This window comes from Paramormyrops kingsleyae, chromosome 19 (assembly GCF_048594095.1).
Source record: "Paramormyrops kingsleyae isolate MSU_618 chromosome 19, PKINGS_0.4, whole genome shotgun sequence".
Lineage (NCBI taxonomy): Eukaryota > Metazoa > Chordata > Actinopteri > Osteoglossiformes > Mormyridae > Paramormyrops > Paramormyrops kingsleyae.
In genome coordinates this window covers 4,136,403-4,162,288 of record NC_132815.1, presented here as the reverse complement: position 1 = coordinate 4,162,288, position 25,886 = coordinate 4,136,403, and the positions used below count along the sequence as shown (strand labels likewise).

At 47.3% G+C, this 25,886-nt stretch overlaps 1 protein-coding gene across 1 annotated transcript; it reads right to left on the bottom strand.

Moving 5' to 3' along the window:
- Positions 1 to 45: 45 nt before the first annotated feature.
- Positions 46 to 25,886, bottom strand: lama4 (laminin, alpha 4). The gene is made up of 40 exons (XM_023810224.2): positions 25,615 to 25,886; positions 21,911 to 22,012; positions 20,945 to 21,069; positions 20,755 to 20,835; positions 20,440 to 20,654; positions 19,766 to 19,866; positions 19,412 to 19,592; positions 18,993 to 19,082; positions 18,128 to 18,279; positions 17,861 to 17,971; positions 17,568 to 17,679; positions 17,254 to 17,418; positions 16,438 to 16,631; positions 14,361 to 14,477; positions 13,934 to 14,082; positions 13,021 to 13,162; positions 12,367 to 12,460; positions 12,102 to 12,218; positions 11,731 to 11,916; positions 11,397 to 11,533; positions 10,707 to 10,871; positions 9,921 to 10,066; positions 8,585 to 8,747; positions 8,348 to 8,481; positions 7,889 to 8,060; positions 7,364 to 7,495; positions 7,133 to 7,275; positions 6,303 to 6,432; positions 5,719 to 5,856; positions 5,408 to 5,541; positions 4,731 to 4,892; positions 4,272 to 4,404; positions 3,715 to 3,902; positions 3,387 to 3,576; positions 3,145 to 3,300; positions 2,570 to 2,729; positions 1,931 to 2,061; positions 1,704 to 1,797; positions 1,378 to 1,497; positions 46 to 816 (listed from the first exon to the last, which is right to left on the bottom strand). The coding sequence occupies exons 1-40, from the start codon at positions 25,726 to 25,728 to the stop codon at positions 671 to 673; spliced, it is 5,622 nt and encodes a 1,873-aa protein (XP_023665992.1). The 5' UTR covers positions 25,729 to 25,886; the 3' UTR covers positions 46 to 670.

Below are 25,886 nucleotides of genomic sequence, written 5' to 3'. Positions count from 1 at the left end.
GCCCTGAGCTAAGTGCCAAACTTTCTAAGCCAATGAATCAAACACTTTTCTTCAGACAAATGACCCTTTATTGTGGCTTATCGACATACAATGACACCAGCAACAGCAAAAAACCATATGTGGAAATACAGTGTGTAAACAATATGGCTTTGTATGAAAGTACTACTGATACTATGCTGTTGAAATGCATAAAAATATGGCGGTGAACTGGCTTTGATCATAGCTAAAGTGAATGACTTTATTAAGGTTGCTGTGATAGATTGTTCAAAATGTATTCTTTGATTTATTTTCAAGGAATAAATGAAATGAAGAACATCTTTTTAAAAACAAAACTTGCGCAAAACTTCTGCACTCAATGTCATTTTTTGAAATGAGAGAAACAATAATACAACATTGTGTGGACCAATTAAGTAGTCAATTAGTGGCGATAATTAAATTTTGTTTACACAATAACAATATAGTGAAAAAAACATTTCCTGAATTTGATGGAAGACATGAGCCTGTTTTTTTAATATCAGTTAGCTCAGATTTAAGTTTTTTAATAAGTTGTGAATGAATGAGGAGATATTAGTATTTAAACTGAAGAAACCGAGATATAGTGACTGTAGTTTTGGGCATTTTTCTTTATTTGAAAGTGTCTGTCAGCATCATTAGCTGCCGCAAATCACTATCAAGCAGCTGGACAGGAGCCAACAGCGACTGCCCCATTGACCAATGCTGCTTTGCTGAAGCTTACTGGTGTCTCATTGATCACCACGTTTCTCATGCAGCCAGTGAACATCCTGGTAGCTGCAAGGGATTGTGGGAGCAGAGTTGCTGGGGAAAGAGAAAGCAGGGAATTGAAAACAGCCCATGACTTGTTTGTGTCTTTGTACAATGCAATGCTGGTTCTTCGACTAAAAAATATATATATATATATATTTAGTGTTCAGTTGATGCTTGAATTGATCTTATATTAAAACTAAACAAGAATCGGTACAGTTTAATGACATATGAGGTGGGATCAACCAATCAGATATCTTGGTCCCGCCTCCTCCAGTTGTTTCGACCCACCTCCTCTACAATCTGATTGGTTTTCTCTCTGAATCAATAATTTTTCCTTCTGCCCTCAGAACATTTTTGTGTAAGTAAAACTTATATGATCGCTCATACATCTTAAGTAAGACTGGTATGAGTAACAACACCCCTGAAGGCAAAGCAAGAGATCAGTGAGAAAGTTGTGAGAAAGTTTGGGTGTTTTAGCTCGGAAAACTAACCTTCTTCCCAAGAAGTGCTGACTGTTATTGTTATGATGTGGGTTTGATCCCCAGACAACCCAAAACTGTTATACTGAGATTTTGTGCATAATATACACTGGAAATCTACTGGACCACCAACCTGGGGCTCCCCCAATAAACACAGGGGTCTTGCCATCCGCAGCCCTGGGGTTGAAAGGTCCCACAACATGGTTCACTTCTGAATCCACGTCCAGTTGCACGACACTCGATTCTCTGATCACTGTGAATTGGAGACATGTAAAGGTCACAGAAACACACGTGGGGAACGCAGTAGTTCTGTAGGCATGTTCGTAGTTTCCATATAGGGCTGGCAGGAGAGCTATTTTTAATGTCTTTGAAATGCCTACAATTTGTAGAGGATAAAGAGTGTGAGATTTAAAAGGGAGACATTCTATATTTAAACATCTTTTATTTTTCCCAGCATACCTGTGATTCTGTGCCACCTGCCATCGCAGATTCCTTGTCTGGGAGAAACTCGGGTGGAGAATTCTTGCACACCATTGTTCAGCACAACCACGACCTTGAGTGGGAAAGAGTGGAACTCTGCATTCAGGTCACAGATTGTACATTAAGGCGAATGCAGGTTTGATAGTTATTTGGCAGCTGTATCTATCTCTGCGGCTGTGTGCTGGGAGCCACAGGGCTCTGCGTACCTCTCCCTGGTGCATGTACATGCTGAGATAGTCCTTCAGGTCAGTATAGACATGAAGCAGAATGCCTGAAGCCACACGGGGGCGCACTTCCAGCACCAATTCAAACTTCAATCCCAAGTTGAAAGAGTCATCTGAAGGTGATGAAAAATAAATCATTCAATAAACAAACCAGGCAACCCACAAATCAGGTTGTTTGTCTCCTGCACTGCGGATGACTTGACACCTCAGACCTCTGGCCTGGAATGTCAGCCTGCAAATTCTGACCGCAGAGGCACGCATGTGGGTGAAACCGAGATGGTCGCACCATGGTGTGAAATTGCTCTGGGCTTGTTTAACAGCTGCTGCTCTGTTGCTTGGACCTTGGGCCCTGAACCTGTCTTCCATTTCCCTTCGTGTTCCTCCTCACAGAGCTGTCAGCTGCTCCTGCCGTGTAAGCTCACAGCGTTCCACATGCGCTTACGTTTTTTTCCAAAGCAGATACAAACAGCGCAAATCAAAATGATGCGTAGCAGACACAGCCTACTTAGAAACGCGTGAAATCTTTTCAACGTCTGAATGTTAGTCAGAAAAGACAACAGATGTTGCCACGACCTGTTTTGTACGCAACAAGATGTCTCCCTCTGGCAATGAACAAATTACCCAGGACTACGTATCCTCCCTCGTCGGAGAAGAATGTTCCGGCCTCGGACGGGCCTTCGAAGCACGGTGTGACCCCGAAGGTGTGTGATGCTGATGGCAGGCGCTGGCCATCCAGCTGCAGGTCTCGCACGCAGACCGTAAGGCTGTACGCCGAGTTGCGCTGGTAGGGAGAGAAACAAGGGCCCCCTTGGTGTGACATCATCAGTTTGGGGTAAGATGTCCTGCCTCTCACCAGCTGTTGAAGTCCCAGCACTGGCATGGCTGTTGTCAAAAGGTTTAGCGCGTGCTGTGCAAATATTGTAGCCTCCGTATGTCAGCATGCAGAAAAATTTACTGCGCAAAGTAATTCTTCCATTCATGCCGTTTCTATAACTGCTTATGCACAAGCTAAAGTGATAATAATAACAATAATGTAGCAAAATACTGATCTGGGACATGAACGTCATAATTGTACCTTTGGTTAGACCTATAGGACAGAATTTATAGTAGCTGCAGTAGGGAAGTGAAGAACACCAGAATGCACATCACGCAGACTGTGTCCTGGTTTCTTAGCAGCTCTGGACTGCCAGCCATACCTGGATATTTTTACGTGCTCTCCCTGGCGGAGTCCCTCCAACATAGAGTGGTGCACTGACGTGCCACGAGCCAGTGAATACAGGAGCGCGATCCTCCAGAACCGTCAGTCCATCGATTACCAGTCGGCCCACGTTCCCTTCGCGGATAAAAACCACCTGAGGGAGAGAGCCGTACGCTCATTCCAGGCCGGAATCACAGTAGGAGGAACGTGTGTTAGAAGTGCCGCAAGGACGGGCCCTACGTCGTGCCATGCTCCGTCGTTAAGGTTTTGAGGGCTTTTGATCTTAATCTTGTGGTGGCCCACGTTAAAGGTGTACACCAATTTCCCATGGGCCAGGAATGCGGCCATGTAGTTCTTCTCCTCCTTGTCTGACACATAGAAGACCACACCGAAGGATGAGTTGGTCTTCAGAGACATCGAGAAGTGAGACCTACAAGGTACAGGAATGCGAAAATGCATATCTATTTAGTGATTCTGATAGCGAGAATAAGAGCATCAATGCTCGAGAAATGCTCAGCCTAATGTGTAGAATAAGTCTACGACTCCCTAAAGAAAAGGCGTTAGTCACCTCAGACTGAAGGATTCTGGGATATCCATGTACTCCTGGCGGCTGTTGCTGGTGCCCCCATAATGGTAGGCGTGGTGGCTGGCCTGAGGCTTTTGGGGCAGGGAGCAGGCCTCTGCAGTACTTGGCACCAAGAGGTCATTCTGCACATCTTCTGAGCCTTGGGCGGGGCTCGGCTTGTCCCTGCTCAGCTTGGGAAGAAGAGTTCACCTTCAGGTCGCCTTGTATTTTTTATGCATTCCTGTCAGTGGTTGTATTTAGATCATCTCCGGTCTTAAAAGCACAGCATAACTGCATATTTATGTGTCCCTGAGTGTTACTGTGACCCACAGAGTGCAGCGCATAGAATCATCAAGGCTTTTGGAGAGTTTTCCTCTGGGGGTGTTTCCACAGGGTTTTTCTCACATGCCTGTGAGTTGTGTGATATCTATTCATGCGCGTGTCACACTTATTACGTTAAAGGCAAAGTTAGTGGATGTATTGAAGTAAATTTGACTGTCTCATTCAGGCTTTCATGTAAATGTTTGCAAACAAGATTCCTTCGATTAATGTGCCGATACCTTCCTCGGCTGGCTTTTGCTGGTTTTCAGCTGCAGGACCACGGGGGGCTTCTGCATGGGGCAGTCTTGAAAGGAAGTCTGGACTTTCTCGGTATACTTCTGGAAGTCCTCCAGCTCGATGTCTCTGTCCTGCCTGCGGGGGAATGTCAGCAGAAGTGCCAGGCTCAGGAAGGTCACTCGCATGTCACGGGAAACTCCCACGGCGGCCGTCTCTGGGGAAGCCAAATCTACACGGATCGCCGCTTCACGAAAGGACGGCGGCTTGGAAAATCCCCACCATCAAAAGGCATAGACAAAGCCACAGTGCGTTTTGTGGTGCGCACACGCACGCAGTGATCACGTGCATCTCGCATTGTTACGCTTCGTTGTGCCGCCACGCACACACGTAATTAGGAACGTGTGACCTTTGACCCATAAACCTAGCATCCCGATTGGCTTCACACTGGGGCGAGACGTCACCTGCTGACGTAGGCGTAGCTGATGCAGCCGGTGAAGTTGCTGATGCTGCTGGTTGGGGAGCCCCCAAGGTAGAATTTTCTGACCGACGCTGATGACGGGCCCGGGGACGAGGCCGGCCGATTCTTCTGCTGTTTGTCCTTGTCGTCGATGACTAGCTGACACCTGCCAGAAACACACATAAGCTGGATGATCTGATGAAGAACCATGAAGAGCCAGAGGTGTCAGCGGGGTATGGATACTCAGACAGATACATGGGGCCCCCCAAAATTTCCCAAGAGCAAAATCAATCAAAGGGCATGCCCCCACTCGGCATATTTAATCTACCCGTATTGCCACAGATTGAAAGTGCCGACCCAAGACTGGCGAGGTGGCATTTTGTCAGGGGCCCCAAAATCCCTAGCTACGTCTCTATGAAGAGTAGACCAGGGGTACATTTCCTAATAGTATAATTGCTAACAATGTTAGCAACTTATGCAGTTGGAACCATGCAAATGAATGGTTCTAACTATGTAAGTTGCTCACAGGAGCTTTTGGGAAACGTGCCCCCAGAACGAGGCATTCAAACAACTGTTCGATTGATCAGAGCAGAGAGTGGTGTGATTAAGATCATTTGCAGAGTACAGCTAATAGTGGATGTGTGATTTTTGCGCAACAGCAGCAGAGTTAACCAGGCTTACTTCCGGTTAGTGACTGAGGCCACCAGGAAATGAGGTCGCCCATCATGGTAGCGCTTCTTGTTAGACTTCACTTCCGTCCCTGCGCAGTTTAGCACAACAACACCGTTGTCCACTGAGATTGAGAATACATGGTCCTGAAATTGCATTAAAAGATATTTTCACTATTTAGCTGACATTTTCATCTAAAACAACACACAGGGTCAGACAGTTCCTGGAACGATTGAGGGTTAAGGGCATTGCCCAATGGTGAAAATACTCTGCCATGGGATTTCAACCGCTGCCCTTCTGATCACAGATACAGGAGGCCTCACCTCACTGCTATGGTAGAAGAGCAAGCCGCTGGGCTGCAGCGTACGGAAGTCGAAGCCCCCTTCGAAGTCCTCGAAGGGCGATATCTTTGCTGCGGAACCCAAAAAGCTCTCTCCGTTGAAATACGCCTTGTGGGACATCTGTGAAACATCCGTGGGAAGCGATGGAAACACTTTGTGGAAACAAGTACTTCAAATCCTATTGTAACAGCCATTTAGGCAGTTAAGTAGAGGACATTTCCAAGACAGCGTTCTCAGTGTGAACCCAATATGTTCAACCTAAACAACAATGTCCATCTGGTTCAAGAAGAATAACCTAGAAAAAAATCATTTAAAAACTGAAACTCAAGCCATCCATCCATGAAACTTCTAATCACTAACCCAGTGAGGGTCATGGTGTTAGATCTAAGCGTAGGTTTATTTTATTGTGTAGTGCAATGAACTTAAAATGCTGAAAATCTGTGAAGACAACGTAGAAGTGTGCAGTTGAGTGGAGCCTGGCGTGGAAGGCCATGCACTAGGGCAGATGATCAGAGAGCTAGAGCAGGAGTAGGTGGCATTGTTGCAATGTTGTGCCGGATACGTACAAAGAAGTCTTCTGGGCAGCCACTGCTGATGCCAATGGTTCCAGGCTCCTCCAGCAGATTAAAGTCTTTCCTCTGGAACTGGAAGCCCTTCACACAGCCCCTGAGTCCCACTGAGGAAGAGAGTTCTGGCCTAGAGGGATATTTAAAAGGATCATTACCGAATTCCCCCAGCAGCACTCCATCCATTCCCAGGGCAACGCTGACACCTACAGTCTATAGCAGGGTTATTCAAATCACGGTCCTCGAGGTCTGAGCACTGCTGGTTTTCCAGCCTTCCTTTACCTGTCAGTCAGGTGTGAAGCCTCAGACCAATCAGAATCAGTAATTATTAAACTAACTACCTGGGAGAACTGCAAGCAAGGCCTGGATTTGGAATCGAGGTCCACATTTGAAGAACCCTGGTCTACAGTGTCACTGTAAGATGCTGCGGTCTCCCTAGCCAGCCTAAAATATACAAACTAAAAAAATAAAAGACTTTGTATTGCCTGCATGAACAATACACCATCTATTTTCCAGCATCTTGTCCAGTGCATATTTCCAGGAAGGCAGGAAACACTAATCCATGGCAGGGAAGGCACTTTGGGAGAATAAGAGATGTCCAGTTGCCTAACAGTGGGTATTTCTGGACTGTAGGTGGTAACCCAATCAACATGGGGAGAACATGAAAACTCTTCATGGAGAGCAGAGATGGAATACAGACTCCCAGGACACGTGGTGTGAGGCTGCAAACCTCCCCACTGGTGCTGCCGTGTGCGGTAATAACTGCAGTATATAGGCATAATATTTTTTTGACAATGTTCCCTTTGTGCACAGTTGATGGGGGCACTGACCTGGACAGCAGCACACTAGAGGGTGCCCCGCCAATGTAAATATCTGAGAATGGCAGCGTTTTTTTCTCATTTTCCAAAGACTTCACATGACTTCTGTCCACCAAGAGAATGATCTTCTTGGAGTGGTGATAAATGATGGACACCTGGGAAGCGGCAGAGTCGATGTTGTCAGCAGAAGCCTTTAATGAACCATAGAGTAACAATTCACAACAATGTGGCCTGGCCCCTCACCTCATGGTATCTTGCGTCATTGATCTGCAGTTTTGTTAAGTTGCTCTCCATGACGACTGGACCTCCGCTGAATTCGAAGTCATACGTAAGATGGAGGAAGCCGTTTTTCAATTGCAATACGAAGAAATTGCCCTAAAATGCCATAGGAAGAGGAACTAGTTTTACAAGGAAAATTGGTGTATTACAATTTAGCCACAAAAGCATTGTTCTTCCACTATAATAGAATGACAAATATAAAGGCAATCAAGAAATATTTTTGACTGTTGTCGCATGCGTCATAATGATTTTCAGCTGCGTTTTTTTGCTGAAAACCTCCTTTGTGAATCTACAACCGTGTTTCCAAACCCAGTCTTCTGGGACCCACAGACAGTCTATATGTTTGCTCCCTCCCAGGTCCCTGCCAGACAGTCCAGGTTTGCTGGGATGGAGCAAAAACGTGGACTGTCCACGGGTGCCTGAGGACCAGATTGGGAAACACTGCTCTAAAACACGCTCAAAAACCTTGGTCTCTGAAACTGCATTTACCTCCTTGACCATCAGGAAAAGGATGCCATCGCTGACCACAGTTCGGACTTCGATGTCAAACCTGGTGACGATGCCGAACTTGCCTCTCCTCTCGATATTGCTGACGAGAGCGTAGCCCGTGCCATCAAAGAGATAGCTGGTGACCCGACTTTGTGAGAAGGCAAACTTGTACCTGGCAAGGCAGACAGACGGGAGGAAAGTGGAAAGAGACTCGTTGGACTTTTAACCCCTTGTTGACCCTGATCTTTCATTTCTTGTCAATCTCTGGCTCTTGCTTAAAGGGCAAAGGTCAAAGGTCAAAAAAAAGGTCAATTTGACCTTTAAGATCCATAGAGAATAGGAGGATGAAGTGTTGCTGTCACTAATGATCACCAAGAATGAAGATCCTTTGAAATGTGTAGCCCTACAAAGCAAATAAACATGTAGGTTGACGGTATTTTAAATAATGGTTAAGCATACCTTGGACAAGGTGGTGTCGCAACAATGTCCATGTTGTGGGTTTGCTTGAAGTGATACAGGCTGATGACATCATTGTTCAGGGAAGCCAACTCAATGCAGCCCACGAAGGGGGGCAGGTTCAGCTTGGGGGGCAGCTGGACAGGCAGAAAGCAAATCAACATGGTGAACATCACCCTGAAAGATGACAGCAATGGTTTGCTCCAGGTCCACCTGGCAGGCCAGGGCTAACAAGCATACCCTGACATCTGTAGGGACTCCGCCCAAGTAGAACACTGTGTTGTTGGCGTCGAGGTCCAGCAGGGAGTCTGTGCTGTGAGCTTCGCCCTTCTGGATGAACTTCTGCTCAGCCGTGTTGCTCTGACTGGGAACGGTCAGGAACACTTTCCCGTGCCGACCCAGTCTACCGGATGTGAACACAGGGGGGCGCTGTTAATTTCAGCTATTTGCCGGGTGGGGTAGGGGCAGTGGCATCGGAAGGAGTTTGACATTGGGGGGACCGAATCTGCCCCGGAGGTGGGGGGGTAGGTGGGGGGGTGGCTGGAGGGGAGGGATGTGATGACATCACAATGGGCACACATGCAATAGTCACATTGCGAAAGTTTATAATGTAAGAAAGATTTAAAAATAATTTTCTAATAATAAAGATTTCATCATTTAAAACAGTGGTTCTCAATCCTGTTCCTGGCGCCCCCCCTGCCCGAATGTTTTCGTTCCAACCCTACCTCAATCAGGCTCAGATGGTCCTTAATAGGCTAAAGCCGGTTTCAAACCGAACACGGCGTAAACTACGCTGCGCTCCGTGCCGCGCGCTGCTCGCGGAGCTTGTGCGAGCTCTATGGTCAAAGATGAACTTTGTTGAACTTTGACCGCTAAGCACTGACACATTGTCGCGCGATCAATAGAAACAAGGCACCGAAATCGAAATAGAGGGAAAACTTATAGCTCTGGGAACTCAGACACGGACAATATATCACACAAGCTTAGAATCTTTTTGAATGCGAAATATACATCGTCGCTACTGACCGCGAGCCGACAGGACAGGAGAAAACCACGCCTACTCTTTGCGCAGAAGCCCCGCGCGAGCACAGCGCGTTGAGCGGACACCGCTGATTTAAAATAAGACTAACACTGCTTAGGGTTCTGTTTCACAATTAAACATAACTGAAAGAAAAATAACTGACCCATATGATAAAATGTTTTTGTCCGATATAGGACTACAGTGTTCTTTACGTATATGTTACGTCCTCGTGCACTGAATGCACAGTAAACTGGCCTTGGTAACATGAGGATTTGTAATGAAAGATAAGGAACTCTTAATTAGTCTTTCCTGTTGCATCTGTATCACGACAGAAACATGTTAAATAGCAAAATGCGCCGTTATGAACGGTTATCGGAAAACCCAAAAATATCACAATTTGATTTTTTCCCAGTATCGTTCAGCCCTAAATAGACATCTGTTCGTGTTTTTTGGAAAGGTGGGGGTGGATCTGCCAATATTGGGAGGAAGCGTCCCAGCCGTCCGTCCTATTTCCGATGACCCTGAGTAGGGGTGTGGAAGGTGTGTATTCCGTACCTCTCCACCTTGACGAGGTTGAAGATAGCTGGCCATGTGTTGACAGGCTTGGAGCTCAGGGAGATTTCTACGTTCTCGCCCCCAAGGTTGTAGATGTAGGCCAGGTTGCCATTCCTGATAACAAGCCCCATGTAGTCCTTCACACCCTTGTAAGATGAAAAGCAGGTTTTCGGTTAATATTTATCATCCATTCATCCGTCCTGGTCGGAGTTACTGCAGACCTGGAGCATATCTCAGGCAGCACCCTGGATGAGATGCCAGCTGGCAGGATCATCTATAATCTAAAATTCCTAGTACATGCAGTTGTACCAGGGCAATAAAGTGAATTCTGACTCTGGAAAACATCCAGTTCAGTTAACAGTTCACATTTATTGGATAAAATGTGACTTTCAAAACATTTAAGAACTGCCATTAATATTGAAGCACTGATGTTGAAATAAATCCCAAATTCATGAGATCCCCCTGTGAGGGTGTCAGGGGCTGCTTATGTAAATGATCCTTAACTTCGAAAGCGCTCACATACAATCGGTGCACTCATGTCCTGGAAAGCCGTGAAAGGCCCACTGTCTGCTCTAAAAGACTCATTGTCCGGCCCACACGATCACAACGGGATGCTGAAGCCAGCCACGGCTTCCCTTTGATCTCAGTGCTCCTGGAGGCCTGAACCTCCCAAGACTGAACAGCCCATCTGGACCTGAAGGCACCCAATGGAAAAGCTGCCCTGCTTCCACACAGTGACAGATTCTGGCCTCCTAGCGGTGCCTCGGGGCCACGGCACACCCTCACATTTCTGTCGCCAAGGTAGAAGACCAGGCGATCCTGGATGGGCTCATTCTCCTGTTCCACCCTCATGTACAGGCTGACGGAGGTGACCGTCTTCAGATCCTCCACGTTCGTGGGCGGTTGCACCTCCACTGAAGACTGGCCATTGAACTTCATGGACACTTGGACCTTGAGACACAAGGAACAAAGAACGAAATGACCAGGCAGATCAAACTCATTTCAAAACTAGAAAATGCCAAAACTTTTCAAATACTATGGGTAGTCATTTCTAATAAAGCTCAGAAATGAACTTACTATAATACACTACATAAAACAGGGCTATTAAACAGGGCTAGTCCTAGGTATGGAGAATAAGATACAGGACAACTTCTGTGGATCCTCTGATTTCCCAGAATGCATCTGAGTATAAAGCAAATATCTTTCCCATGGCTATCACAAAACTGAAGATATCGTATGGCTCTCCATTATAGAAAATGGCTGTCCAGCACTGCACCTTCTGAACTTTAATTAGCACTTTCCTTACACATAACTACTAAAATGAAGCAATAAAAAAGCCTACATTTACATAATAATGTGATTAATTTCGTTTTCACGTTAAATGGGCAGCTCTCATTGGCTGAATTGTTCACAAGTCTCCAGGTTGTTGTTTGTTTGCATTCTGACTGGCGTGGCAGTAAGTGGGTCACGTCTTGCCTTCTTGGCCACGCTCCTGGCCTGGGCGATCAACTCTCGAATACGCATGATGTTGGTGGAGACGTTGGCCGGTCTCTTCTCCTCCACCACTCGCAGTTTGTCCAGAAGCTGTGGCATGATGTCAAACAGGTTGCTCACTGTGAACGATGAGTGGAGAGAAGGGAAATAAATCACAACGTGTGATATATGATAACCCTGTTTTTATCAAAGCGGCAAATGGTATCATGTCTGCTAATCCATCTTAACTGTGATGAGGCCTTGGAAATGAATGGACAGGTATTCCATCATAAAAACAGCTAGTCAGCCGCGACTAAATTATAGCATTTTCCAGCACCTGTCTCACTGGCAGTGTTGATTGCCCGCTCGTAGGCGGCAGTGGAGTACTCATTGTTGTCCATGTTCCTGGACCACTCCTCTATCTTCTCGGCCATGGGGCTGACACTCTGTAGGACTTCGGCAGACTTGTTGAGGGTGCCCACTGCCACCTCCTTGGCAAACTGCAGCCGCTGCGTCGTCTTGCCTGCAGAATTCAGCCACAGGGGGGCGCCAGAGAGGCAGAGGAATATATAACTTTATCATGCACATCATGTACATGTTTTGCCCTAAAACCACAGACTACATCCATCCCTCAATGGGATTAGGACACCAGAAAAAAATCTCCTGCAGAATTCTTTCATGAAATGTCATATCAGGAAGGAGCCTTACCATTCTCTAAGATGCTGATTCCTTCCATTATGGCCTTCAGCTTCCCTTCTGCTTCCACCATCGTCTCTTTGGTCTCCTCGATGTATTTCACATTGTCAATGACGTTTTTTTCCACCTCTGAAAATCACAATTAAAGCGTCACCATTATATAGGCATACAATTCGGACAACATAAAAAAGAAGAAATATTGACATAAGCTTATCCCCGTGCCAAAGAAAAACTTGGTACTGTAACCAAATTCAGTGGGTCTGAAAAAGTGTGTTACCATCCTCCTCCGACTGCAAGATGACCGACTGTCCGAAGACACTGCTGCTTTCTGTTTTCAGGCGACCAAGCTGGGTGTTGATGCCGGTAACAGCCTCCAGGACAATAGCGAATGAGAAAGTGTCAGTACAGGCAGTAGCAGGGTTTTTGGCCATGAGAATAGCGTATAATACAAAGGCACAATGGCTAACGAGGACACAGTATGCTGCAGTAGGGAGAGCTGTGTAGCTCAGGTCTAGTGCTCTGCATCTGGAAGGTTGTGTGTTTCAGTCCTTGCACCCATTTCTCCCTGAGATGCCGGCTGGCCAAGCTCTTTATCTTAGAGGTAAGTGATGGTGTCTCTCGTAGACAGTGAGATGTGAAAGCTACCCAGATTCCCTATGGGCATGAATTAAGTTCTACTACTGTGTAATAAATACCAGAAGGCAATAGTCTATGCTCAGTAAAGAACAATGGCTATTCGGCATTAAAGTATCATGAGAAGACACACTGGTGCCTCATGGAACTTCCTCCTTGATACCGATGGTCATTCATTTACAAATGCCACCCCATCGAAACAAGATACTCTTCAGGATATTAAGGAATGGGACTTAGAAGTATTAAGGCAAAGCATGCGGCAGAAATGTCCATTGCATCAGCATTGTTTGAAACTTACATCAAAAGCTCTCTCGGCCAAGTTCATGGTGGTCACTGAACTGCTGTTGGCCTCAACGATGTACTTCACGATATTATCATATACACTGGATGCCTCGAGTGCCTTCTGCACAAAGCCGTTGGTATCACCGTCTGTCAAAACACTGGGCGATGGAGGATTAGCGTTAGAGAGCGATGTTAATATAAGTCATGCAGTCACATGGCACACCCATAACTCAGGCGCAGTCAGCCCAGGAAGGCACAGAGGCTTACTGTGCAGAGGGTTACCGCGCAGAGGCTTACTGCACAGAGCTTACCGCACAGAGGCTTACCGCACAGAGCTTTACCGCGCAGAGGCTTACCGCACAGAGGCTTACCGCACAGAGGCTTACCGCACAGAGCTTATCGCACAGAGGTTTACCACACAGAGCTTACCGCACAGAGGTTTACCGCAAAGAGCTTACTGCACAGAGCTTACCGCACAGAGCTAATCGCACAGAGGCTTACCGCACAGAGGTTTACCGCACAGAGCTAATCGCACAGAGGCTTACCGCACAGAGCTTTACCGCACAGAGGTTTACCGCACAGAGGCTTACCGCACAGATCTTACTGCACAGAGGCTTACCGCACAGAGGTTTACCGCGCAGAGCTTATCGCACAGAGGCTTATCGCACAGAGGCTTACCGCACAGAGGCTTACCGCACAGAGCTAATCGCACAGAGGCTTACCGCACAGAGCTTTACCGCACAGAGGTTTACCGCACAGAGGCTTACCGCACAGAGGTTTACCGCACAGAGCTAATCGCACAGAGGCTTACCGCACAGAGCTTTACCGCACAGAGGCTTACCGCACAGATCTTACTGCACAGAGGCTTACCGCACAGAGGTTTACCGCACAGAGCTTACCACACAGAGGTTTACCGCACAAAGGCTTACCGCTTGAGTTTTTCAGCCAGCTTGAGCAGCCCCTGGGCATGGTCGCTGGCCCTCTGCACCAGGTCTCTGTCGGCGAGGGAGATGTTCTCAGTCTTCTCCTTCAGCAGCTGGGAGGCTCCGTCGATTGCCGCGTGGAATTCAGTCACATTCTCCACGTGGGAGCCATACGGATAAACAAACCCTTAATAAAATACCCTTCCATCTTAGAGTCACTAATCCAGATAAGCCACTCAGCTTTAGATTGTGAGTATAAACAGAAAACCCATGCAAACAGAAGAAGGACAAATACCTACAACTTGGCCTGAAGGTTCGGGAACACAATGCTGCCCCTTGGGCCACTGTGTCCCACCAGGTCACATGACAGATGTGTGACTACAGTTACAGTTAGTAATTGAGGGACTTTTTGAAGTATTCAGACACCATTTACCTTGACCATAACCATAAGGTCAGTTTCTACATCTTCTGTGTTGGCGATGATGTTACCAGCCATCTGTAGGGTGCTGTTTAACTCCTCAAAAGTCTCCATCAACTTCTGCTGAAGAGCCTGGATAGATTGAACAGAAGCACTAATCTCAGTATGCTATCTGTCATGCTAACACACGTATGCATACACACACAGCACACGGGTATTTCAGGACCCCACGGACACTTTCTACCTCTTTTGAGTGAGATTTGTCATCATCTTGCAATTTCCTGTGCTTAAAATATCACACCACAGTGTGCTTCATGTTTGTGGCACCAAGACTGCAAATGTCACATAGGAGGTCCTTACATCGAGTCTTAAATTGCCATTCACAATACCAGATGTTTATGATGGCAATTTGATGTAATCTGGATTTTAAGTTTGTTGAGAATAGGCATGTTTTTTCTGTGAAGGATTTATAATGACGATTAGCCTGACAGTAACTGAACCTCCTGACTCTGCCAGTGTGCTCTCTGTGTTCATTTGAGGGCTACCCTGGATGGGACAGTGATCTGTCACAGTTTACACACACATTACGGGCAACTTAGAGATACCAGTTTGGCTAGCTGCAAGTCTATGGATTCCCAGGAAACCCACAAAACATGAGAACACAGTAACTCCACAGGCAGAGAGGATGTGGGAGCCCAGAGCCCTGCAGGAGGAGGTAACCGTGGTAACCACAGAACCGCCATGACACCCTCTGTGTGATACAGCACAAAATTTAAGGATTTCTTTAGAAACTAGAGGGGGACTTGCCCCTCGAAAAGACTGTGCACAGCACTGGCCCAGCTAACTCTTACTCCTTCCCCAACCCCCAGCCTCCGCAATCTCTAGTCCCCCTACGCATTCTCCCCATCTTTTTTAAAAGCCTTTTCTGAAAGCAGTCAGGTTCCCCAGATCTATGTCTGAAGCTTCCCTTCCCTTTGCTACCGCTACACGGCACTGCTTCAGCTCTAGTGTGGTTTGTCTCAAAATCTGATCACCTCCTGATCTTCTCCCATACAACGTGTCTGCGAGGTTTGGAAAAGATCGTGAAATACTTTTTTGAGTTACCCTGCTAACAAGCTAAGTGTCTACAGCGGCAGACCGATCACAAAACCATATGCATTCCCCATCTGGGGAATACAATGATCGTTAGAACAAAAACTGCATATTGCATATCTAGTACAATATAGAGAAATACCATTTTCAGACTGTTATTGCCCACCCTACATCTAGGCTTCTCCATTTCTGCCAATGCTGTTTATTCCTCGCTGTGTATGAAAGTCGGCACATGAAAGTGGTCTTTTGGATGGAGCCAAGCCCCATTTTTACTCTCTGAGTGGTGGCCCTAATGAGGAACATCTGGCCCACAGATAGCAGGCCACACTGGCTAACTGTTAGCCAACGAATGACACAACGGTTCTCATGATGTCGCCATAAACCTCCCTGCTGGTGCTTGCAGCTGAAGGGTTGGTCTACATTATGGCGTAAATAAAGTAATCCCATGCTGAAAAATAAGTCTGGGCCATGCAGCTTGTTTCTCAGATATTCCCAGAACAATAAATGACGTTCTTCTACAATAATTTTACGTTCCCCCACTTGTGCTTCTGCTTTTTTTCTCTCACACAGCTCTATCAGCTGCTTGCAGCTGCATATACTTGTTACACACAATGAATGCTGCACTGTATCCCACCTCCACAGTCGGCAACAGCTGTGCGCCTGTACAAAAAAAATCAGTCTTAAGTAGCTTGGGTGATTCATTTCCCTTGGTCATGAGAACTATTCATACAGTTGGCTGATAACGAGCTATAGAAGCTGCCTGTTAGATGAAGAAGAGCTGAAATCCCCCCAAAAAACACTAGTTAAACTGGGAGACCTTTTCTCTTAACTGACGCACCAGCAGATCCTGCCCTATGACTGTAAAGAAACGTGGATGCCAAGGCACAACAGTTCCACAGTGTCCGACAGCAGGTTAATGAAAGAACGTTGACAGGCAGGGGGTACGAGGACCGGAGAGAAAGTTATCTGGGGGACTCAGGCACTGGGCTGGGGCAGTTACCTCATTCCTTTGGAATTTGAGCATGTTGACTTTGTTCTTGTCCTGGGTTTGATGGATGGTGCCCTGAGCTTCCTGGAGGAGGTTCTGAGCGCTGGACAGCTTGGCAGTGAATTGGGCGAGGAGTTCCCTCAGTGGGGGAATTCGATCAGTGGTGACCATCAGCTTCTTCTCTAGCTGATGGACTCGTCTGAGGACTGAGAGCCAAGCACAGAATCACCCACACATGAAGAACATGTGTCTATGCTGGTTTGCCTATAATTGTGGCTCTCAATTTAAAGAAAATATAATTCCTCCACCCCAATAGAAGTTGGAAAACAGAGAAAAGCTGATAAATTTCAGCACCTATAATGTCCCCACAGGGTTAAAGATCTATTTGCTGAGACACTTTCATAACCCTAACCCTAAACCTAACCCTAAACCAAACCTAACATTGCGCTGCCTTACTCAGTATTGCCCCCTGTTAATTTCATGCTGCAGATTAACCCTATAACTACTCCAACAAAACTTAAATATAAAAAAATTTAAAAATTATGTGGAAGGGGGGTGTTATATGGCAGTAACCCCCCACACATGTATAACCACATGTAAATAGTCATGAGAACTTTCTTATATGCACCCACACAAACACACAAAACCCTTAGGATACCCATACAATTACAAACAGGCCTGCTGTGCATAATTCCCAGGCATGGAGTAAAATTACTTCAGCTGGGCCCCCATGACACACAACCCCTCCACCTGGACCCTTTCCTGCGCCCCCCTTCCACAGTTGTCCCCCCCAGATGGCTGACCTGACACAAGACCTTCTAAACTCACACTCATGGGCCTTGGTGGATTCGTCCATTGCGATGGGTTCACTGGGTGACAAGTCCATTTTCCTCATCTTATGGACCATGTTCTCTGCTTCCACAGTCTTCTGCTTGATCACCTCAGGGTCCACATCCTGGTGCACGCTGTACTGATCCCATTCGCTGACCATATCTAGACAGATGTAGAGGAGAAGAGGAAAGGTGGAGCAAAGGGATCACAAGTTCAGACAAGATGGAAGAGAGAGGTGTAAGAAAACGACGTGCTGATGTTCCTGAGCTGCATCGCCGCTTTGCTACGACACTGAACCTTCTCGCCTTTACCTTCTATCAGCACGTTGAGAGAGGTCAGGTTGGCAGCCACCTCGTTTGCCAGAGTGAAGCTTCGACTTGTGTCTTCATCCATTGTTCGTCCCAAAGCCTTCACAGAGCTTTCCTTCACCAGCCAAAGGAAAGAGCCCCAGGGGTGAGGACCAGAACAAATTTGAAATGTTTTAGAATATAGCCTAAGCTTTGGCGCTACACATAAAGCAAGTCTTCAAATAAACCATGTCCTTTGTCCTTAATGTAGATATAAGCAAGCTGTAGGCCGGATCTTGGCCAGGGGCTTCCAGTACCTGCACTTCTAAATCATCGACATCTACACTGAGTCCATCTAAATCTCTCTCCAGTTCCCACGTTTCTCTTCTCATCAGGTCGGACTTGTCCCTCCAAGCCAGAAACTGACTCTGTCACAAAAGCAATGGATTGCATGTAACAACACCTCATACCTTGCATCCCTAAACAGAATTTATGACCAACAGTCTGGACACATACAGATAGTTAGCACTGAGACACACTTATATAAATATGGCTGTAACATTAGAGGGCGAGGTGTATCATACCTTCAGCTGGAGAGCAGTGTAGTTGTAGTACTTCAAACGGTCGTTAGCCGCCGCCCCTGTGGAGATGTTTATCACGCTGACCTTGATTTCATCCAGGGTCTTGTTGGACAGTCTGATGTCCCCAATCAAGTACCAAATGCACTCATCACAGCCTGAAGGAGCAAAGGCAAGTGAGAGTCAGTGCTCAAGTGTGGAGTTTGTGTACTACTCACTGTTAGCAATTTTAGTTTTAGGAAGGTTTATGAAATGTATGGAAAAGTTCAAAGTGTCCAATTTTCCAGATGTTCCTAGAATGTCCTACTACTACAACTAAGACTAATAATGCAGCAATAGCTGAAAGGTGTGGTAGAGCAGCAGAAAACAGTTATTTTGCATCCCAAAGGTCGTTGGTTCAAGGCTGGGTGGGTGTGTTTGAAGTATACAAATACAGCGCTATTATCAAATATTATTTTTCAACATTAATTGTGTTAAAGGGTTGCCCAGGAAATAATGCTATCACACTGATATTCACAGAACCTTTTGGTAAAATGTAAAATGCGGAAATAACATTCCATTAATGTCACAGTAAGCTTTGACGCCAGCTTTGAAAAGACCTTAACGTAGCGTTAACTAAAGTTCTAGGGACGTTCCCTGTTAGCTGGGATGGTGTTATTTTAACTCCATAGTCCCATTCATAGGACAATGAAATAAGTAGCATTAATTGTTTCCAGTCGAAATGGTGTTGACCTTTTGCTTATCAGACATAACAATCCCAGTAACCCAGCATTGTTGATGGGTGTGGCTCTTTCTGCTGTGGCTGTTTTATATCGATACACTGAGCCGTGCTTTCGTACCGTGATTTTATCGTCATTTTTTCATTACTCACTGTTGCAGACGCTGCCCTGGGTGGAGACAGCGGTCTCTGGCAGACACTCTCCGGTGTGAATGTCGCACGGCCTCCCAGCGCAGTCGCACCCTGCGTTTCCGCAAAGAGAGAAGGCGTTCGCCGTGAGCGGCCGCTGGCTCAGGGCTCAAGACATCTGCTTAGTGGCCAGGCAGCTGTGTGAATGTAGGAAGGGTCTAGACGGGGAGGGGGGGCAAGGCCGAAGGGGCGGTAATCCTCGCAGCAGATGGTCTGTGGGCCCAGGGAAGCAGACACTGGCCTGTGTTCTGATGTGTGAGTGTGGGTGTGGGGCCGCCGCATTGCCGTGAAAGCTTCTCCGAGTCAAATAAACACCCAGGTCCCGCTTGGGCGCAATAGAGGGATGCAAGCCCTCGGACCGAGAAAAGATGAATGACACTTACGTGTGCAGCCCTCGCTGCTGTAACCCCAGTATCCGGGCAGGCAGCGCTCGCAATACCGGCCTCCGGCCCCTGGGTGGCACTGGCAGCTCAGGGTGTGGGGGTCGCAGGTGGGCTTGAAGGCAGCTATCGCACACTGGCACTTCCGGCAGCCCATGCAGCTGCTAAATCCAAAGTAGCCGTCCTGCGTCCAACAGGCAGAGGAAAAAAATACAGCAGCCTGTCGCTGAGTGTGTTTATGCAAGCCAGTGTGAGTGTACGCAAGGCTACGTGAGCTCGTCCTTCTGTGTTTACATTAGCATTTACAGACCAGCTGAACTGTTTATGCTTGCTGATGATTAATAAATGCCCCCTCACCTCACACTGGTCACACAGTGGGCCTGTCACCCCTAGCTTGCAGTGACACACCCCAGTCCTGTCATCACATGACGCTGTGCCACACTCGTTGCACTGACACTCTAGGGGAGAGAATACAGAGAACCATTGACAAGGGACTTGTTGAGAATCTGTTGCTCTTCCTTTTATCAACAGCAGCTTACTGCTTCACCCATGTATATAGTTGGGTATTTCACTAGAACTGGTCGGGTTCAGTAACTTGCACAAAAGTATGACTTTGCATGTGACTTCAGTCCCACAAATCCCCGTGTCCTTAACCGGGATTCTGTCAGCTGCATCAGTGGGATAAGAGTCAAACTTATAGAATAACAAAATCTGAATTCACCGGGGCAGGTTACATCGAGAATATATATTGCTGTTTCTTCTCTGATGGACCTGTGTAGCTCACACTGAGTCAGCCACAGCCTAACTAAGCATTCTGCTTAAGCATGCAGCGTTTGGAAGTTATACCATGTTTGATTTGCAAATTGCTATTCTGTTCATTTTATTAGGAGGAAATTTGCTGGAGAGAATCGGATTAATTCTTTACACAAAGGTATCACAGCAGGGTCCAACAAAGCTGTTAAGCACTCAGTAATCTGCAGCCCCTGAATGTGCAGGCACATCGCCTGGTCCACGCCGCCTGGTCCACGCACCCCGGCAGTCCTTGGCGCTGATGGCGTCGCCATAGAAACCCGGTGCGCAGCGCTCGCAGTAATCGCCGGCCGTGTCGCCCCAGCAGTTCAGGCAGACGCCGGTCACGTTGTGGCACTCGTCGAAAATGAGGTTGGGGTCCGAGTTCCCGTTGCAGTCGCACTTCTTGCAGAAGTCACCGGGGACCATGGGGTTTCCATAGTAACCGGGAGCACACCTATTTGACATAAAGCCTGTCAACGGGACTGGTAAGCGGGAGCTAAACGCTTTAGCTCTGCGGCTTCTCTTCATGTTTTGCCGCTCCTCTAAGGACTGACCTCTCACAGTAGTTTCCTGCGTGGCCCTCCTGACAAAGGCACTGCAGGGTGCTCCCCCGCTGGTCACAGAGCACAGCAAAGCTGGAGAAGCGCAGACACAGGAGGGAGAGGTGTGAGTATGACGCGGAGCCGAGCCACCGGTCCCTGCCCCCACTGCCCCAAAATGGCCCCTATGAAACCCTAGACTCACTTGTTGGAGGTGGTAGCAAGGGGGCAAGCGCAGGGACGACACTCGTGCCCGTCATGTGAGGTATCGAGGATGAAGCCATCCTGGCATCTCTCACAGAAGTCCCCGGTGCTATGGTCCTGGCAGTCCTGCAGCAGAAGCACGAGGAAGATGGAGGACCTACATGTGGTAGATTTTAGTTGATCTAAAATGGTCTAAGATGGTCTTAGATGGTCATGTCCCAGCTCTTGCTGCTCTTTGATGGTTTAGCTGCGTGGATCACCAGTTAGTCATACTGGTATGACCTGCAAGACCAGCTAGAACGACCATCATAAACTGGACCAGCTATACCATCAAATCCATCCATCCATTATCTATACCGCTTAATCCATCTGGGTCGCGGGGAAGCTGGAGCCAATCCCAGCATCTTCGGGTGAGAGGCGGGGTAACACCATCAAATCATCATGTGAAGACATACTCAAAGCTGGTCAACTATCATAAATTGGTAAACCATTTTAACCAGCGTAAGCTGTTTTTTTCTGCAGGGATGAAACTGCTATGAATGATCAGTGATGATGGCTATTATGATAAATCTCTCCCCTTCCAAGTTCCGCCCCTCAAAGTCAATGTCAACTTCAACTTTATTGTCACAGTGTGCATGTACAACAGAATGAGGTAGCAGGCTCCCTTAGTGCAAGCAGCACACATAGTAATATTGTTAAATAAGACAGTAGAATAGACTAAAGGGCTTGGGGCTTAAATGCAGTCCATTCACTGTCCATCACACCCCAAACCTTCCCCAAATCAGCGTTGGCTGGACCATGTTGAGTTGTAATGTTATCACAAAGACTCAACAGCAGTTTGCAACTGCTGGGAAATTCAGCATGACTGCAGCTTCACAAAACAATACAGAGCTATTCCTCAGGCTGAACATGGTGAGCATACTGAACACAGTGGATATTTCAGGTGCCGTGCGTGAGAGACACTTACTATACATATGCCCGTAATGTCCTCACAGCTGTCTGCGTGGCCTTTGCAGTTACATGGCAGGCAATTGTTTTGCTCGCTGCGGAAATAGCCGTTCCTGCATACCTAGAAGGAGGAAATTAAACACAGTCTTAGGTTTTGGGATCACCGGCCCAGAACTGAAAGCCAGTCCTCTGAGCTTAAACAAAATGTGAAGGAATGAGGTAAAATCGTCCTGCTGTAAACAAGTCCCTGTATGACCAGGAGCTTGTATCACGAAGCCAGATTTCTTGCTTGGCCAGATAACTTGGCAGATTTAAGGTTCCCCAGTTTAAATGGACTTTATCTTCATCCACTTGCATTTAGCCCAGGCTACCTTAAATCCGACTAGTTATCTGGCTAATCAAGAAATCCTGCTTTGTGAATCAGGCCCCAGAGCTTCTTTCTGGGTACTGATTGGCCATGGAGCCACATGTGGCCAATTTGTACCTGGGACTTACACCTGAAAGTATCATTTCTCTGTTCTTGCAAAGTGATACTGTTTTGTGGTATTGCTTCACCCTGGCTGTAAATGCTTCCATGTTTGACCTGTTCCGTCAGAAATTTGATACACATGTTACACATTTTTCCAAGGAGCACTGCATCAGGCGTAAATACCGTATATCTTACATATCTTAATTGTTTCGCTCTGTTTGCTCAGAGGCATGTTGTCGTTAATCCCAATGTAATGGAGAAGGAAGTTACAAATGGATTAGCGAGAGTTACGAGGGACCCCTAATCATTGGCACTGCTCAGAGAAAATACCAACAAACTCTGTTTTGTCTTCAACACAGGACTGGCTTGAACAGAGGAACAATTTCATAATCTGATGTCACCAGGAGATGTTTTGATTCATTCTTTGAAGTCAGCAAAGGCAGACAGGAACCCTACGAGAATCAACAGTTTACCAGAAGTCTGAACACTGCTGGAAGAAGACAAAGGAGTTATATTTGAACACAAATGCTGCCCAGTAATATTACTATCCATTACTATCAATTACTATGCATATTACTGCAACAGCAATCTCAGTTTGCCATGCTTTGTTAGTGATGCGGCTCGTTAAAATGTAGTCACTGGAAGACCATAACTGCCAACCACTAAAGGTAATCAAATAAGTTTTATTGGTGCAAATTTACTACCACAGTAAATGTTACAAAGCCCATACGAAACAAGCTAATGTTGCTAAAACTTAATGTTGCTGAGAGCGAAGACATACAAAGATGAGACAACACAGAATGTTTCAGAATGGAAAAGCAAAAACGGATGTTCTTCTCAAAAACAACTGGGGAAAAGAAACTCGGCGCCTGAGGAAGAGCCAGGAATTTATACCATGTGAAAAGCACATATTTTATGCATCGCTCTGAATTGTGATGAATGAGGCGTTTCAGAAATGGACAGTAAGTTACACAAGTTTATATGTAACACTGCCAGTTTTAAAAATAACCTGTAAGGTTAGTTGCGACACTAAATGAATCCTTTTGCTAACTTAACATCAGTTTTTTCCATCTGAATCATTACGTGCCCCTTGCTGCCACCCGCGCCATCTTTGTTTTGGTTTAGTAGGTGTTACTCCAAAGATGCAGGTGATAATAGCATCTGATGAGATCATGCTTACGAATCCTGGTTTCCCTCCTCATGCCGTATCTAACGCCCAGTCTTTCTGGCTCCTCTCCGCCGAGCGGCCTTGCCCTTGCTGTGATGTCAGAGGTCTGTGCTCGCCATTCCAGGCCGCTCACGCCCCTGCAGATGTGCCCGCTGCCACGCTTAAGGGTCACCGTGGGCCCACAAAGCGCCTTTGTTCCCCGAGGGCCGCCGGGATGCCCCGGCCCACCCGCTCGTCTCGCTCGCTCAATTGCACAATTATGTCGGGCTGGAGTTTTCTGCCGTTTGACGCATTCCTGAAGTGCGGATCCGCTATGCGCGCACAGACCCCTCGATGTTCTTACTCTCAAGCTGCAGCAAAAGAGATGCCTCTCGTGTGAACTAATGCGGGATGTCCTGCGAACAGGGTGCCTTTCTGACCCTGTCTGTTAGAGGAATGTCCTGTGGGGTCTTCCTGTGCTTTTCCAGACCGACTGGAAAGAAAGAGGACTGGAACCAGATTCCTATCTATCTATCTATCTATCTATCTATCTATCTATCTATCTATCTATCTATCTATCCATCCATCCATCCATCCATCCATCCATCCATCCATCCTTCCATCCATCCATCCATCCATCCATCCATCCTCTGCGAGACTTTTCCCACAGTGTTTTCCCAGAATGTTCTCTGGACTTGAGGAAACACATTTCCCCCAGTCGCTATTTTGATGCATTCCAGCATAGGGCTGTTGGTACAGAACCTGAACACCGCGACCGCAGGATGTGGCAGCATTAGAGACGGAGGTTAGCTAGTGGGGCTCCTTCTCACGTATCACCCGTAGATATAATCTCAGATCACAGTAGCTGCAGTTTCATGGAGGACGCCAACAAAGGTAAACTTGGAAAAGTACTGAAGAAACCCACTGCTTATGGAAAAAGCGGCTGGAGAAGCGTGACTGATTTTGGGCTTTTGTCAGATTACTCACTAAGAGTCTGCGTTTCGAGCCCAGGTGCGAGACACCTGAGTCAGAGCCACATCGTGGGGGCGGGATTTCCCTCACAGACACGCAGGTGTCCCGGTCGTGATGGCGCCACACATCTCCATGGTAACAGGCTACGAGAGAGCAGAGGCATGCTTCCCTATCTCAGTAGGGCAGAGAGTTTCACTGCCCCCCTCCCCCAGGTCGGAACCCCCTACTGTGTGATTTCTCTGGCCTCGGTCAAGTATTTAGCCGTTGACCTTCTGGCATGCGTGTCTCCTTACTGAACACTGACCAAACAGCACGGAACTTTCTAGCTCTGCTTCACAACACTCTCCGCAAGCTCCATCTTACTACTTCAATTTGATTGCGCGTGTGGACGCTATATAAACGTCAATAAGAAAATGTTCTCTATGTCCAACAGCTACATTACCCCCCCGGTTGTCATAATGGAGTTATCGTCTGAATAGAGTATTGACATGCCCAGCCTATACTGAGAAGTGGTCTTACATTTCAGCCAATCACAGTCACGCAGAAGTTCAGAAGATAGTCTGGAAGAAGCTCAGAAAATCACATCAGCCGGCTCTGGGAATTACTTGTATAACATAAAAGGGATAAAGACAGCTCTCACTGAGATTTCTCAGTGCCTGGGAAGATTCCTAGGCCCTTGTTTGGCCTGTTCCTTATTTCGGTGACACAGCGTGTCAATTTGCACCTTCTCAAAACATCCGAGCACACCCCTGCACATCCCGCGTGGCCCATCTGTGGAGGTGTGTGCCAACGGTGACACCCAGCAACTCCTCCAGGACGGGGGGAGAATGTGAGGGTTACAGGTATGTCCGCAGTTTGCCTGTGGAGGCGATGATCTACTGCAAGATACCTGCACAGTCCTCATGGACTTCCTGACACATTGAGGTCCAGACCACGACCTTTCACTGTCCTGGAAGACAGACCTGAGAACCAAACCACAGGCAGCCTGCTGCTTCGAGCGCCAACGAGTAAATAAACACGACGTTTTACGCAGCATATGAACAGAAGCATATGGCCACAGCAGCTTGTAGGGCCCATCTCAGGGGCTCCTAGCCAGGCTGCTCCACCCCAGACCAGCATGCCAAAGCTGCCTTACTTGCACCACAGTTGCCAGCTGCTCCCCCCTGGTCCCCGTGGTGGAGGTGGGCTGGAGGAGCCCCCCAACGACAAGCAGGAGGAATGTGGAGGAGGCCGTGGTCCCGGGAGCCATTTCCTGCCGCTGATGTGACCGTCTGCAGATCTCCCCTTTTCTCCGTCGTTCCCCCGTCTGCTGGAGACTCCGGCAGCGTCTGTCTGGGAAGCCGCTCCCCTTCGCTCTGGCAGCCTCAGACCCCGCGTTACTCTCCCACCCCGGCCAGCCCAGAATCC

Excerpts from the sequence above, each read along its gene's own strand:
- lama4 (XM_023810224.2), bottom strand. The coding sequence starts at position 25,728 with ATGGCTCCCGGGACCACGGCCTCCTCCACATTCCTCCTGCTTGTCGTT. Across the intron at positions 22,013-25,614 it reads AGCTGGCAACTGTGGTGCAA|GTATGCAGGAACGGCTATTT; the intron begins GTAAGGCAGCTT and ends TCCTCCTTCTAG. Across the intron at positions 20,836-20,944 it reads CTTGCTACCACCTCCAACAA|CTTTGCTGTGCTCTGTGACC; the intron begins GTGAGTCTAGGG and ends GCGCTTCTCCAG.